This window comes from Anomaloglossus baeobatrachus, chromosome 2 (genome assembly GCF_048569485.1).
Source record: "Anomaloglossus baeobatrachus isolate aAnoBae1 chromosome 2, aAnoBae1.hap1, whole genome shotgun sequence".
NCBI classification, from domain to species: domain Eukaryota; kingdom Metazoa; phylum Chordata; class Amphibia; order Anura; family Aromobatidae; genus Anomaloglossus; species Anomaloglossus baeobatrachus.
Genome location: NC_134354.1, coordinates 423,630,876 through 423,648,351, shown reverse-complemented (window position 1 = coordinate 423,648,351; position 17,476 = coordinate 423,630,876). Strand labels below are relative to the sequence as shown.

At 40.0% G+C, this 17,476-nt stretch overlaps 1 protein-coding gene across 1 annotated transcript in view; it reads right to left on the bottom strand.

Moving 5' to 3' along the window:
• Positions 1-707: 707 nt before the first annotated feature.
• VAV1 (vav guanine nucleotide exchange factor 1) overlaps positions 708-17,476 on the bottom strand; it is a 153,685-nt gene continuing 136,916 nt past the window's right edge. The window contains exons 21-27 of the mRNA XM_075334151.1: positions 16,206-16,271; positions 13,852-13,883; positions 12,584-12,700; positions 12,390-12,477; positions 10,441-10,552; positions 1,179-1,330; positions 708-1,065 (exon numbers count right to left, since the gene is read on the bottom strand). Coding sequence (XP_075190266.1) covers positions 1,012-1,065; positions 1,179-1,330; positions 10,441-10,552; positions 12,390-12,477; positions 12,584-12,700; positions 13,852-13,883; positions 16,206-16,271 — 621 coding nt within the window. The 3' untranslated portion in view covers positions 708-1,011. The remainder of the gene's footprint in view (positions 1,066-1,178; positions 1,331-10,440; positions 10,553-12,389; positions 12,478-12,583; positions 12,701-13,851; positions 13,884-16,205; positions 16,272-17,476) is intronic.

The following is a 17,476-nucleotide window of genomic DNA, read 5'->3' as shown; positions in this document are numbered from 1 at the left end:
GATTAGTATTCACAGACTAATCCAATCACTCCCATTTTCAATCTGGAACATCAGCACTGAAAATAGTACATCCTTTGTGGAATGAGCAGTGTGCTCTGACCTTCTGTCCCTACATTGTACAAGCATAAAATGGAGCTCCTTGGACAGCCACCATCTTTTATACTGCATATGACAGCCACCCCTGATTGCAGCTACTACTTCAAATAGTCTAGTGCACCCAGAGCATTAAGGAGACGAACATGCCTGATGCCATAAATGGAATCGCAGTGTTCAAATTTGCAGAAAACTGCAAATTTCAGGAAATAAGACTCAAAGTAGATCCTTTGTTGCTCGGTCCACTCATCTCTATACCAGACATATACTGTAGGCTAACGTCACAGAGGCAATGTGCACTTAGCCTAAATGGAGCAATAATCTGTCTTTCAATGTTCAATCATACATTCGAACCAAGTAAAAGGTGGCTGAAGGAGTACAAAGACCATGATGCTACAGTATATAAAGTAAGATATCAGAATTTCTCAATAGTAATTCTGAATGTCTGCTGTTCACTCTCTGTTAATGTAATGTTGTCATTGATAAATGGAGCACATATTATAGAATTTTTGATTTAAGAGGGGGAACATATGGATAGCATAAAATGCAAATGTTAAAATGGGGTCCTAACAGACATAGCATAACTATTCTATCAAAGCCATATGTAATCATGCTCACCAAAACACAGGTCAGTTTATTTCAGAGCTGTGACAGTATAGACATATACAACACCTTTGTTTGTAACCTGTTCTTTTGAAAATGTCCTTGGAAGTCTCTGTAAGACCTTAGTCGTGGGACAACATTGAGAAAGCTGATTGACAACCAATGAAAAGTGCTTTCAAAACCACCCTGTGCAAAAGCTTAAGAGAAGTAGTGGTACAAGTCTTTACTATAATTTACTAAACTTAAAAATTATGAATTCTCAGTGTCTGAACTGAACAATCTTCAGAGCCTTTGCTTCTTAAGATATTTGGTCACTCAACAATACTCCGAAAAGTCGTCTTCAACATAATTTGAGGGAAACCAACCAATCTGTAAAGAAAAGACAATATGTTACACTCTTCATGTAAAAATGATTGGTTTAGTCCAAAGTTTAATGAAATAGCCTTTTGTATTGTACTTTAATTCTTTCCTTTCATCCTTACCTTTCCATAAACTTCTCCTTTCCACCATCCTTGATGTCCTTTCTTATTTAAGATCCTGATAATGTCTCCTTCTTTTAGAGTCAGTTCTGTTCTGTCTCTGGCACAGAAGTCATAGCGTGCTCGAGCCGATCCCAAATACTTCATCCTTTGTTCTATTTAAGAAAATGGTAATGGGAGACCTTGTTACTGTATGAGGGATGTACATGGTTCACGACTGCAGGCAGTTTAATTTTAAGAAGATAGACGTTTAATTCTCCATTATTCCCAACTTATGACAGCTACATCATTGGTAAATTACTTATTCCATTTCTTTTACAGACTCTCCTTTTTGATTTACACTACAAAATATATATATTTTTAATGTAATTAATTAGAACAGCATCTAATGTAAAGTGTCCAATTTGTACAAATGAAGGTCTTAATTATGGAGGAGTGGGGGCACCTCAAAATGTTGCAAATAACGGCCAAAAGTGTTTGCACCCTTCAGAATTGTTCCATAAAATGAAGTATTTCTCACAGAAAATTATTGCAATTACACGTTTTGTAATACACATGTTTATTGTTTTTGTGTGTACTGGAAAAACACAAAAAAAAGTCAAATTGGACATAATTTCACAGAAAACTCCAAAACTGGGTTGGAAAAAATTGTTGCCACCATCAACTTAATATTTGGTTGCGCACCCTTTGGAATAAATAACTGCAATCAATCACTTCCTATAACCATAAACAAGCTTCTTACACCTCTCAACTGGAATTTTCTTTTCTTTTTTCTGTTACAAACTGCTCCAGGTCTCTCATATTTGAAGGGCACCTTCTCCCAACAGCAATTATTAGTTCTCTCCACAGGTGGTCAATGGAATTCAAATCTTGACTCATTGCTGCCACGTCAGAACTTTCCAGCGCTTTGTTTCCATCTATTTCTGGGGGTTTCTTGAAGTATGTTTGGGGTCATTGTTCTGCTGGAAGACCTATGACCTAGGCTCAGCTTTCTAACATTTGGCGCCACATTGCAAACGAAAATCCTTTGGTAATCTTCAGATTTGCACACAGTCAAGGCACCCAGTGCCAGAGGCAGCAAAACAAGCCTAAAACATCTTTGATCCTCCACCATATGTGACTGTTGGTATTGTGTTCTGTTCTTTGTTGGCCTGATTTCATTTTCGGTAAACAGTAGAATGATGTGCTTTACCAAAAAGCTCTATCTTGGTCTCATCTGTTCACAAGATGCTTTCCCAGAAGGATTTTGGCTTACGTACATTTTAGCAGACAGCAGTCTATCCTTTTATGTCTTTGAGTCAGCAGTGGGTTCCTCCTGGGTCTCCTTCAATATCATTTTATGTTATTCAAATGATGACAGATGCTGTTCACAAGATGCTTTCCCAGAAGGATTTTGGCTTACGTACATTTTAGCAGACAGCAGTCTATCCTTTTATGTCTTTGAGTCAGCAGTGTGTTCCTCCTGGGTCTCCTGCAATATCATTTTATGTTATTCAAATTATGACAGATAGTTCGCACTTACACTGATGCACCCTGAGCCTGCAGGACTAGGTATGGGTGAATCCGAATGATAAAGTTCGGGGTCTGCTTCGAACACAGGGCCGCTGGAGGAGTCGGGTAACGTGCCTGCAAATGGCGCTAAGAAACAATGTGCCATTTCCAGGGCTAGCTGCAGGCTGCGAGCAGAGGCTGCGGGTCGGTAAGCGGTGACGTCACCGCTGCCACCATTGCAATAGTAACCTAACTAGCGGGTTACTATAGCAATGGTGATCTCTAATCACCTGATTCCCGGCGCCGCTATTCATCACCGGCTGTGGCATTACAGTGTGTGGCAGCCAACCCTTGTATGTGGGCTGACTCTATAAAGAGCACCAAAATGCAGGGAGGGGGAGCCGAGCATGTGCCTGATCATATCTCCGGTACACGGCGCTTACCGAGTATACTGAGTACTGAGATGCTCAGGCAAGCATCTTGTACCGGCGAGATGCACTAACACTACAGGACCTTGCAAGACATTATAGCCATTTGACCAGTCTGTAACCAACGAGGTAATACAACATTCACACGTGACTGATCACATGGCTATGACGTCACGGAAGGTCCTATCGTCAGCGATGGTTACCGGGAGGGCACAGCGATGATCGGAAGCAGAAGCGGTGGGAGACAGAGTCTGCAGGGCTGTAAGTATAATAAGAATGTTTATTACTAACTATATTCTTTATTTTACAGCCCCCCTGTCTCATCCCATAACTGTATAGTCCAAGTTCGGTGTTCGGACGCAAGTTTGCGTTATATCAAAACCCGAACTTTATAAAACATTCGTGCGAGTCTCCCGAACACGAACATCGGGGGTTCGCCCATCCCTATGCAGGACAGCTTGAATTTCTTTGGAACTTGATTGGGGTTGCTTATCCACTGTCTGGACTATCCTGCTTTGTAACCTGTCAGCAAATTTTCCTGTTTTCCATGTCCAGGGACATTAGCTACAGTGCCATGGGTTGTAAACTTCTTGATTATGTTGCGCACTATGGACAATGCAAAATCAAAATCTCTGGAGATGGACTTGTAACCTTGAGATTCGTTGATATTTTTCAACAATTTTGGTTCTCAATTCCTCAGACAGGTCTCTTCTGTTCTCCATGCTTAGCGTGGCATACACACACAATGCAAACAGTGAGTCAACTTCTCCCCTTTTAATCAGGTTTCAGATGTGATTTTCATATTGCCCACACCTATTACTTGTCACAAGTGTGTTTGAACGTGTATCATATACTTTAAACAAATAGTATTCTAGGGCAAAAAGCAGTGCAATAGTTTTTTTTTTTATACAAAGATGAATAATGATAATGGATAATAATGGATACCTCCTCACCTGCTTCAGTTGTGTGCTGCATAACAATATAAGAATAAATACCAGTTGCTGCAGACCCACTGGCGATAGCACCTCAAAGAAAAGCTGAAATGGAGTAGTGTGTGATTTTTCTATGCTTCCGATGAAACTGGATAAGAAAAGTCCAATATTCCGACGCATATTCTGTATGGTTTATTATTTACATGCTTCACGGCTATCCAGCCTCTTCATCAGGATACAACCATAAGAAAAAAAAACATAATGCAAGCAGCTTTATAAAGAATTGGCGTCAGAGAAAAGCTGTCAATAAAGTTCATGGGGTGGCAATATCAACATACATTAGTAGTAATCAATTAATTCATCTGATTGAATAGAAGGAAGAATATCCTTCAATTGTGCAATTGTGTTATACTTAAAAAACAAACATACACTGTGTGCAGAATTATTAGGCAAATGGGTATTACGTCCAATTTGTCTATTTTTTCTCTGCTTTTTTTGTGTTGTAACAATATATACAGAGGAAATAAATGTGTATCACACAACATGTGCAATTGCAATAATTTTCTGGGAGAGATGCTTTAGTTTCTGGAACAAATTTCAAGGGTGCAAACACTTTTGACCATGACTCTGTGGGTGTATACACTGTGTGCAGAATGATTAGGCAAATGAGTATTTTGATCACATGATACTTTTTATACATGTTGTCCTACTCCAAGCTGTATAGGCTTGAGAGCCAACTACCAATTAAGTAAATCAGGTGATGTGCATCTCTGTAATGAGGAGGGGTGTGGTGTAATGACATCAACACAATATATAAGGTGTGCTTAATTATTAGGCAACTTCCTTTCCTTTGGCCAAATGGGTCAGAAGGGAGATTTGACGGGCTCTGAAAAGTCCAAAATTGTGAGATGTCTTGCAGAGGGATGCAGCAGTCTTGAAATTGCCAAACTTTTGAAGCATGATCACCAAACAATCAAGCATTTCATGGTAAATGGCCTACAGGGTCGCAAGAAGCGTGTTGGGAAAAAAAGGCGCAAAATAACTGCCCAGGAATTGAGGAAAATCAAACATGAAGTTGCCAAGAAGCCATTTGCCACCAGTTTGGCCATATTTCAGTGCTGCAACGTTACTGGAGTATCAAAAAGCACAGGGTGTGCCATACTCAGGCACATGGCCAAGGTAAGGAAGGCTGAAAAACGACCACCTTTGAACAAGAAACATAAGATAAAACGTCAAGACTGGGCCAAAAATATCTTAAGACTGATTTTTCAAAGGTTTTATGGACTGATGAAAGGAGAGTGACTCTTGATGGGCCAGATGGATGGGCCAGAGGCTGGATCAGTAAAGGGCAGAGAGCTCCACTCCGACTCAGACGCCAGCAAGGTGGAGGTGGGGTACTGGTATGGGCTGGTATCATCAAAGATGAACTTGTGGGACCTTTTCGGTTGAGGATGGAGTAAAGCTCAACTCCCAGACCTACGGCCAGTTTCTGGAAGACAACTTCTTTAAGCAGTGGTACAGGTAGAAGTCGGTATCATTCAAGAAAAACATGATTTTCATGCAGGACAATGCTCCATCACATGCATCCAACTACTCCACAGCGTGGCTGGCCAGTAAAGGTGCAAAAGATGAAAAAGTAATGACATGGCCCCCTTGTTCACCTGATATGAACCCCATAGAGAACCTGTGGTCCCTCATAAAATGTAAGATCTACAGGGAGGGAAAACAGTACACCTCTCGGAACAGTGTCTGGGAGGCTGTGGTGGCTGCTGCACGCAATGTTGATCGTAAACAAATCAAGCAACTGACAGAATTAATGGATGGTAGGCTGTTGAGTGTCATCATAAAGAAAGGTGGCTATATTGATCACTAATTTTTTGGGGTTTTGTTTTTGCATGTCAGAAATGTTTATTTCTAAATTTTGTGCAGTTATATTGGTTTACCTGGTGAAAATAAACAAGTGAGATGGAAATATATTTGTTTTTTATTGAGTTGCCTAATAATTATACGGAGTAATAGTTACCTGCACAAACAGATATACTCCTAAGATAGCCAAATCTAAAAAAAAAACCACTCCAACTTCCAAAAATAATAAGCTTTGATACTTATGAGTCTTTTGGGTTGATTGAGAACATAGTTGTTGATCAATAATAAAAAAATCCTCTAAAATACAACTTGCCTAATAATTCCGCACAAGGTGTATTATATAAATTAAATTAATCAATTACAGAAATTAAAATATACAATTGAGAACATCAAAAGTATAATGTTAGGGATGAACCAATGTTCTACATATCACAGTTCTCAAACTAGTAACACTAAGTGGAGAAAGCCACATTGGAATATTGCTTCACTTTTCAAATAAAGATCCATAGGTTGTGATATATTTTGTGATGTGAATAATGTGTGAATTAATAAGTGTGATGTTAGACAAGAAACAATGATTATATGTGTTTTGGTATTTGAAAATGAAAATCAGGTTGTCGTGCAGGGAGATAAAGGTGAAAATAGGTCATCTGCTTTTTGGAGTGACCTGTACAATACATCTTGTGGTGTGCAGAGGGATGAAAGGAGGATGTAACCTTTTAGGTCACCAAAATCATTATGATGTATACGGTGGAGAGATAGCAGATGATGAGATCCTAAGCATAGTAGGCGTTGAAAAATTGAGATTATACAATCACTTGGTGTCATCAAGGTTCAGCATTTTACGTAGTCTTAATCTTTCACACTCTCTCTCACGTTATCTTTACACCCTATACATCATATGTCTTTGGTGACCTAAAAGCTTACGTCCTTCTTTCATCCCTCTGCACACCACAAGATGCACAGGTTTCTCCTTATCTCCCAGTATGGCAACCTGATTTTCATTTTTAAATACCAACACACATATAATCATAATTTTTTTCCCTACATCACACTTATTTATGCACACAGTATTCACATCACGCTCTAAGACCTACCCTGAAAATAAGTCCCAGCAGTATTTTTCGGCCTTTTTGGAGTATGGTTATAATATAAGCCCTTCTCCAAAAATAAGCACTAGTTGCGTACCATACTATAGTAGTATATTGAAATAGGGCTTCATCAGCCCTTTCAGTATATGTAGCTTTTATTGCTGTGTGTTGCCACCTTGTGTTGCTATTAGCCCCGGAAGTTTATAGTGTCATGCCAGCTAGTTAATGGAAAATTAATATTCACCCCTTCACCTGCCCACCCCACTGCGCCAGCATCAGTGATTGAAGCACGTGTTAATTGCAAATTAATATTCACCCCCTTCCCCTGCCATAACCCCACCCACCCTTCTGTGTCAGCATCAGTGATTGGAACGTGTGTTAATCGCAAATTAATATTCACCCCCTTCCCCTGTCCATATTCCCGCACACGCTTCTGTGCCAGCATCAATGATTCAGTCAAATGAAAGAGAGAACTCCGGCACACTTCTAACTTCCCAAAAAAAGTTTCACACTGATTCATGTAATTCTTTATCTGCTTTTCTTTATTAAATGGTGAAGGTGATGCTTTACAAATAGAAAGTCCGCCACGACGTTTCGGCCTTAGGCCTTCATCAGTTCGGACGATCTGACCATATCAAGCATAAATCCAAACGTTAGAGAGAGTGTAAGCAGTCATCTATTGTCTGTATAATAGCGGATACAGACACACGTGTCCATCTATATAAGATCCAATACGTGGGTAACTCCTGTGTGGGAACAAGGTATTGAGGTAGTGTCAGAGAGGGACTATGCAGACTAATGTAATTAGCCTAGATTGGTGCAGATGGACTTATTCTTGTCGGAAAAAGTCCCTATGGTATAGTATAAATAGGGAGAGTCGATACGTTAAGCAGCACTGTTGTTACTGGTACTGGTTTATGTCAATGGATTATCACCACAATCCACATGTTCTCCTTGTATACAGGAAGCATATGTATGCGGTAACAGCAGGAGGTTAGAACAGGTCCTGCTAGAGGAATTTCTAATGTGTCTGGCAAATTAAGGAAGAACCAGTGGAATTGGCCAAAGGAGGGCTTCCAGTCCAATTAGATATAAAGATAAGCGCAGACTAATGCTGGTGACAGCAATATGTCCATAGGGGCAGGAGGCTGGATGAAGACCTGAGGTAGGCTAATGTGTCCAGGAATTAAGGAACCTCTAGTATGGGCTGGCCTCCATGTGCGGTGGTGGCTGTGCGTGCTGCTGCTTTGGCCAATTCCACTGGTTCTTCCTTAATTTGCCAGACACATTAGAAATTCCTCTAGCAGGACCTGTTCTAACCTCCTGCTGTTACCGCATACATATGCTTCCTGTATACAAGGAGAACATGTGGATTGTGGTGATAATCCATTGACATAAACCAGTACCAGTAACAACAGTGCTGCTTAACGTATCGACTCTCCCTATTTATACTATACCATAGGGACTTTGTCCGACAAGAATAAGTCCATCTGCACCAATCTAGGCTAATTACATTAGTCTGCATAGTCCCTCTCTGACACTACCTCAATACCTTGTTCCCACACAGGAGTTACCCACGTATTGGATCTTATATAGATGGACACGTGTGTCTGTATCCGCTATTATACAGACAATAGATGACTGCTTACACTCTCTCTAACGTTTGGATTTATGCTTGATATGGTCAGATCGTCCGACCTGATGAAGGCCTAAGGCCGAAACGTCGTGGCGGACTTTCTATTTGTAAAGCATCACCTTCACCATTTAATAAAGAAAAGCAGATAAAGAATTACATGAATCAGTGTGAAACTTTTTTTGGGAAGTTAGAAGTGTGCCGGAGTTCTCTCTTTCATTTGTACTGTCTCTATTACTCCAGAGCACCTACCCTAGGTGACGCTAGGTCTTATCTCTCTTTTTTTCAATGATTCAGTCAGACTGCTGTATTACTGCCAGAGGATCACATCACAATTCTCGAACAGGCCGGCGGTTATCCTCACCTAAGCGTGACAGCTGCATAGAAATACACGCTGACAAGCTCAGGTCATAATTGCCTAATGCTACTCCAACAATTACTATGCAACTCGGGCAGTAATATGGCAGTCTGACTAAATCACTGACGCCGCCACAGAGGGGTGGGCAGTAATATGGGCAGGGGAAGAGGGTGAACATTCATTTACAATTAACACATGCTCCAATCACTGACACTCTTAGAGAGGTGTGGGTGAGGGAAGCGGTGAATATTAATTTTCCATTAACGGGCAACCCAATCACTAACACCAATACAGAATATCAGACATCCCCTGAAAATAAGCCCTAGCGCACATGTACACGTTACACGTTATATCACAACCTATGGATCTTTATTTTAAAAGTCAAGCAATGTTCCAATGTGGCTTACTACACTGATAGTGGTACTAGTTTAAGAACTATGATATGGAGAACATTGGTTCGGCCCTAACATTACACTTTTGATGATTTCAATTGTATATTTTTATTTCTGTTATTGATTAATTCCATTTATATAATATGTCTTGTTAAGTATAATAACACAATTGCACAATTGTTTGATATTCTTCTTTCTTTTCAGTCAGATGAATAATTTGATTATTACTAATGTATGTAGAACTTTGACACCCCATGTGTTTTATTGGAGCCTTTCCACTGATGTCAATTCCTTATTAAGCTGCTTGTATTATATGTTATTTTTTTTTTATGGTTGTATCCTGATGAAGAGACTGGATAGCCTTGAAATGCGTAGATAATAAACCATACAGAATATACCCCTGAAAAATCGGACTTTTCTTATCCGGTTTCAACGCCAGCGCAGAGAAGCCACACGCTACTCATTTCATGCTTGAAACAAATTTATTTACCCACAATTTTGTAAAGGTGCCAACAATTTTGTCCTGCCCATTTTTGGGGGTTTGTGTGAAATTATGTCCAATTTGCATCAATTTGCCTTTTTCTCTGTGTCTTTTTTTGTTTTGTTCCAATACAAAAAAAGCAAACAAATGTTTACGACAAAATAAATGTAATTGCAATTATTTTCTGAGAGAATTACTTAATTTTCTGGAACAGTTTTAAGGACACCAATGCTTTTGGCCATGACTGTATGTCCCTGAGAAAAAAAAAAAATCATACATTTTTCAACGAATGCTAGTTCTTTTGTTACATTTCTGATGTATTTATGTTTTTTAACTGGCTACTGGCCCAGGAATGTGAAAAAAAATCACAGATCTGTGGAGGGATGCCTTTAGGTTGGTTACAGTGTTGCCATAGTCGGAGAGGGCTTATGAACACTTCTCCATTGATGGTCAGCTGGTCCACATGTTTGGTGGATTTCAGCAACTAAGCCATTTTGGTAACTATATTCCAGCATACTGACAGCTAACAATTCTTCACTTAAAATGTTTTCATGTGTGTCAATGATATCAGAACATCTTGTATTAATTTTTACCCAATTTGACGTTTTCTTTAGTCTCTGGCTCCTTGTAAGGAAACTGTAGCGTTGTATCCAAAAGCTTGAAGCAATCTTTTAAAGAGTTCTGTTGGTAAAAACTAACTAATTCCTGGTAGAAATAAAAATATATGTGAGGACAAATACAGCCTATACAAAGTAAAAAGACCAGGTCTCCTACTGTACTGTAATTTAACATGTAATATGTGTGGCACTCTTAAAGGAAGGTATACCGTCCCAACCAATTTTTATTTAATTTTTCAATGCATTTAAAATGTTAAAAAAGAGAGATGTTACCACATATCAGATTTTTTGTGAAACAAAAACAAAAAACAAGGCAGCAAGTCATGTTTCCCTTTGAGGCCTAAGCCGCATGGCATGAAAATTGGTGCGAGTGGAGTGCGATAAAAAAATCGCATTCCATTCGGACCAATATTAGCCTATGTGTCAGCACCCATGAGCAATTATTTACTCAGCCCTAATTGGACCAAGAAAACAATTGCAGCATGCTGCGACTCTAATGCGATCCTGTTTTGTTCTCGTACCCATTCACGTCTATGGGGCGAGAGAAAAATCGCACTGCACTCGCGGTACACGAGTATGAGTGCGAGTGCAATGCGAGAATGGCAATAGCCGGCAACGGAGGAGAGAGGGAGATAAAATCCCTCCCTCCCCTCCTCAGCGCAGGCCCTCACCTCCGCAGCACCGGCCCGCCCCTCCTCAGTTCCGGCCCGCCCCCCCGCAGCTGAGGTTTGCTTGCACGATCAGACCTCAGTCGCAGGGACACTCATATGACACTCGGCTCTGCTGTACTGCCAGCATAGGCCGAGTGTCATGCGAGTGGATCACAGTAATCCCCGTGTGGCCCCAGCCATACTGCCAGCGTGAGCCGAGTGTCATGCGAGGGGATCGCAGTATTCCCCGTGTGGTCCCGGCCTTACTTTATCCCCTTTATTTTATATAGTGCTATTGAAAGTCCATAGATCTCAACAGATACCATTATCTTCATTGGGGCTCAGAATATAAATTCCCTGTTTTTCGAGTGTAAGAAGAATCTGGACTACTCAGAAGAAACCCACCAGACAAACAGAGGGAGTACATGCTGTACAAACAACTTTCAGAGGTTGCTATTGCTGTGATTTGAACCCAAAACCTGCTGTGCAGAGAACATACCTTGATATTTTCATTCTTCCACCCATGGTTTTTGTTGAGGCAGATTTAGCCATACTAGACTCAACTATCCTCTTGTTTACTGAAGGGGGGTTGCATAGGTCACTTGTGATAAGTGGCTATACAAACTTAACAACAGGGCTCATAACTGCTGCTTTCGGAAAGATGTTACTTCAGGCATGTAGTAAATTCAGAAGAAAGAACCGGGTGTCTTGCCGCACTATCACCACACCAAGATGTAACTTAATTATTCCATGTCTTTATTCTTTATGCACAGGTCAACGCGTTTCAGAGATCGCAGTCTACTTCTTCAGGACAACAGGCAAGGACATAATTTATTACCCTAACCTTAAGATTTAAATCTACATACATAATAAATACATACATAATAATCTCTATACATAATTTAAATTTCAGAGTTAAGATTTGTTTAAAGTACACAGAATGCCCTTTAGGCACTGAGGCATAAGTGTATGGAGTCAGTGTTTGAGAGAAAAACTGTATGTGATGGAATTTGATATTTTTACTAGGTTCAACAATCAAAAATATATAGAAATCACCTCTTACTTTTCAAACAATTTCACCCTTGCAGACCTGTGTAATTGTGCACACAGTGTATGGAATAAAATATACTTGGTTCATCGGACAACCCATATAGACATTATTCCTCAATGATAGATGGGATTTCTCATGGATCTCATATTTCTTCTGTGTTATAAGACATCAGATATCTTGATGTAGCTAAATATATGTAACAGCGTGGGAAAATGATCACTTACAGGAAGTCCCTTGAAGCCTTTTTTCTCTGTGAGCCTCCAGAGTCCCTCAAGAACGGTCACCTTCATATGTTTGATTTCCTGATTAAATCTAATATAGAAGTGCAGCTAAGAGTTAGAGCAAGTCAACCACAAAAAAGCAAGCAACAAAAAACATTACTTGCATTATACACAGTAGAATAGAACAGACATATTACTTTAGACTGATTGCAAATTCTCCAGAGTCTTTTACTCTCTGTCTGACCAAGAAAGTGCCATCAGATCGAGTGGCCAGTACATGCTCAGCTTCCTTCCTTTCCATTGGACCTGCATACCTGAAAACAGAAATGGGTCAATCTAAAAACTTCATAATCATTCAATAAATCAGAATATTTTGGAATATTTCATGAGAGAGGGGAAGAAAAGAAATTAAACTAGAAATATTTATACTCCTTGAACAGGGAGATCCTGGCATTGAAAAAGTTATATGTATGTCTTTACGCTAATGATATTTGCTTTGGTATTAGTGTACTAACTTTTATTTAGAACTACCAATCTACTACAGGTTAGTCCTAGCAGAAACCTTTGAAAACCTATGTTTTTTCATTTGAGTTATGGGCCACGGCCATTTTCCTAGCATACTATCTAATAAAATTAGTCGACAGCATTTGGAGCTTCCATGGTGCACTCAGAACCAATTTGACTATGTGCGCACGTTGACTTTTTTTTTAAAAAACGCACCCGCGGTAAAAAACACATGCGTTTTTGTGCATTTTACCGCGTTTTTGTTGCTGCGTTTTTTCCAATGCATTGCATGGGTGTAAAAGGCCGTCAAAAACGCAAAAATAATTGACATGTTGCATCTTTGTGGTCACCACAAAAACGTACCTAAAACAAAACTGCACTGTGCGGACAGCAAAAATGAAAACTCAAAGACTTTGCTGGGGAAGGAAATTCATACAGTTTTAAGACCAAAACCGCACCCGAAAAACGCGCAAAAACGCTGCGAAAAACGCACCATGCGTACATAGCTAAGGCCTCATTCACACATCAATATTTTTGATCAGAATTTGTGTAACAAATTTGTATGTAAATTGCTTTATTACCCCCCGGTTAACCCTATATAACCATGACCCTTTTTTTTCCCTTGTATTATCCCATGCTATCCAAACTCAGACCTCACCATTTAACATGCAAAATCAATAAAAAGAATTGAAGCACAAATCCAGGAGTGTCTCCAAAACACAGAACAGGTGAATCTTTCAATTATAGTTTTTCTCTGTAAATTCCACTCCTGGCTTTGGAATACAAACACTGATGAAAAATGCTGATCAAATACTTATTTGTGAATGAGGCCTAAAAGTAAGGATTAGAACATGAATATTATAGTGTCTTCTGCTGCAGAGCTGTGGCTGTGTTTCTATATTTTTAATTGGTTACTAGAGGGTTAAATGTAAAAAATTTAAAAAAAACACCATGCACTTACCAGATAAAAAATGACAGGTCTGCTTCTGCGTTCTGTAAGTAATTGAAATTACATATTAAAAAGCAAAATTATTCAACACAAAAATAGAAGGTTAGTCACCTACCTGCTCAACTTTTTTTCCAACAAAATCTTCACAAAGTCACAGATTTTGTGTAAGGGAGAAGTTCAAAGCTGACAATTTACAAAATCTGTATTGTATGTCAATTTATGTGCAAACTCCAAAACTAGATGAGATTTGTGTACCTATTTAAAGGGGTTGTCCACTACTCGGACAACCCCTTCTCAATTCGTATGTTTTCCCCTTTGTAATATAGTAAAACTTATATTCACCTCGGGAACCGGCACCGTTCCAGCAGAGTCGGCACTGTCTTTCCTGGGATCCCATACTAGTGTGACATCACGAGATCCCTGCGGCCAATTAGAGGCTGCTTCACTCTCCCCACCTTTGCATAAATCACTCTCTCTTCCTACGGATGTATGTGATATCTCTGAAGAAGGGGAGCGTGAAGCTGCTGGTGATTGGCCACTGGGGTCGTGTGATGTCACACTGGTACGCAATCCTGGAAAAGACAGTGCCAACTCTAGCGGAACGGTGCCGGCTTCAGAGCTGAATATAAGGCAGGCTTTGTACACTACGACATCGCAGGTGCGATGTCGGTGGGGTCAAATCGAAAGTGACGCACATGCGGCGTCGCAGTCGATATCGTAGTGTGCAAATCCTTTTTTATACGATTAACGAGCGCAAAAGCGTCATTATCGTATCATCGGTGTAGGGTCCGACATTTCCATAATGCCGGTGCAGCGACAGGTACGATGTAGATCCTCGTCCCTGCGGCACCACACATCGCTGTGTATGAAGCCGCAGGAGCGAGGAACATCTCCTACCTGCGTCCCGGCTGCAATGCGGAAGGACGTAGGTGGGCGGGATGTTTACATCCTGCTCATCTCCGCCCCTCCGCTGCTATTGGCCGCCTGCCATGTGACGTCGCTGTGACGCCGCACGACCCGCCCCCTTAGGAAGGAGGCGGGTCTCCTGCCAGAGCGACGTCGCAGGACAGGTGAGTGCATGTGAAGCTGGTGTAGCGATAATGTTCGCTACGCCAGCAATCACAAGATATCGCTGCTGCGACGGGGGCGGGGACTATCGCGCTCGACATCGCAGCATTGGCTTGCGATGTCGCAGCGTGCAAAGTACCCCTAAGTTTTATTATTTTAAAAAGGGGAAACATATGGATTTAGAAGGGGCTGCCCTAGTAGTGGACAACCCCTTTAACTACTAGAGTATGTGCACATTATGTCTTTTAAACTCTGAAGGATCCAAAGAGTTTTTGAAGCACAAGACACTTCAGGAAACTCTGTTGTTTTATCCTCTCCTGAAATATCATTTGTGGCGTTTTTATGGTATTTTCCTGAGCATTTATCTGACAGTTTTGGATTCCAGGGTTTGTTTTGGAGGTTTTTACTATGGTATAGATCACATCTTTATTAGTCATAGTCCAGATTTAGTTTTATTCTTCACTCCATTGATTACGGAAGAACCCACGAGCATCTTTTAAGCAAAATGCTCATATAAATATCCGATCATCTTCCAGACGTCTTTTGAGCTTTCCCATTGAATTGTATTTTAAAATACAGAGCGTCTTCTGAACGATAAAACACCAGAGGAATCGTCAGGTCACTTCTTTTACCCACTTGCCGTTTTTAGAAACCCGAGACAGTTAACAGACGGTCAAAAGCCTGAATATACGCATAGCAAGTCATTTTTACATGGAAAATATTCATTCTTTTGAGTGTTTTCTGGCACTTTCCACAAACTGAAAAAGACGTTGTGTGCACCAGCATTGGTGTATTGTTTATGCTGTGGATGTGCAGCTGGAACAAAAAAGTGCAGTAAATCCACAGTACATACATACACCATGGGCAAGGACCTTTAAGCTAAAATATGTAAATTATTTTTAACATTTTTTTTTCTAGAATTAAGGACCATATCTTTCTATATATGACAATGGAAATATAGAACTCATGTTTCTTTGTGGTGAGTAATATAGCTATAAGTAGGAAGTAAGTAATATGTGTGAAAAATAGAACTGAAGAAATACACTATAAGGTTACCCACATTATCCAATCTTCAAGAAGGACAATAAGTCACTTACATTTCTATTTCCATAGATTTCTCTGCTTGCTATGGAAAGTAAGGTCTAACTAGTGTTACGTTGGAAGACAGATACAGAAATACACACAGATGTATGATTACAGCGGAGGCTGCCGTTGAAGATATATAAACAGTTATAGGCAATTGCACGCTGCACATATCCAGTATAAAGAAGCACATTATAGATAAATGTTCCACTTACGTATATATAAGGCTTCACCAGATTGCAAGGGAAGAAGCCAATTTCATTTGAGGATGTATTTCGCCCCTAATAAAGAGAATAACATGTCACGGATGCCAACTACAAGTGCGCGTCCTAACAAAACTGGATTCTATTTCTCACACTGTCCTGTCAACCACCATTTACACTCGACTATTGTAGCTGTAACACATAGGAAAACGTTATCATGTGAGATAATGATAATGGATATGAAACCAATCATTAAAGGCAATCTACCCGAGGCAGGAGAGAAAGGAAAAAGTGCTTCAGCGTACAATAAAAATGTGAAAACTGTAGTGCAGAGTGCTACATAGGACAGTGTGGATTGGAATGTATTAGATAGACATGCTCATATTATCTGTTTGTTTTTTTTTAACAATTAGTTTTCTAGTGCTTCTGTTTTTTTATTGTATATAAGGTTAAGTTCCCACACTTAGTTTTTGATGCGTTTTTGACTTTGCATACTTGTACTGAACAAAATGAGCAGCATTGTGGATGGAATTTAGAGAAATCTCATGTGCTTATTATTTTCAACTGTGTAAATTGACTTTTGGTTCGTTATTGAGATCTGAAATATATCAAATCCTCCTACCAGTACGCTGAATTTTACGTGCTGTTTCCCCATTGAAGTGTACTAGATATAGAAAATCCGCAGGTAAATAACACATTAGCCTTTCTAGTGCGTTTCCGCACTTTACTGAGGTCACCTGAGGTGAGGTTACCTGCGATCACAGATGGAGGACTGTAGGAGCCTCCAGCTGTGACTGCAAATAACCTGAGTGATGTCCCCGCTCATCGCTGTAACTCAGTCTTTGCCTGAAGCTCACAGCGGGTTGTCATCTTTGAAATCAGATGTAGCAGAGCTGGAGTCGTCGTGAGACACGTGTGAATTACATCAGACATGGGTATTTTGAAAGTTAATAAATTGGTAAAAGAGGGTAGTTTTTTGTATTTTATTTCAAATAAAGGATTTTTTGGTGTTTGTGCTTATTTCTTTTCATTTACAGATTAATAATGGGGGAGTCCTTATCCTTATTACCCCAATTACCAGGGCAATCGGGAAGTGCTAAGTAAAGTTCTGGGATTGTCATATCTAATGGATGCGACAATCCTGGATGGCTGCATGCTGTTATGTTGGGGGGCCCAATAAGCATGGATCTCCCTAGCCTGATATTACCATGGCTGGGTATCAAAATTGGGAGGGACCGCACACCATTTTTTAAAAATTAATTATTTAAATAATTAAAAAAAAG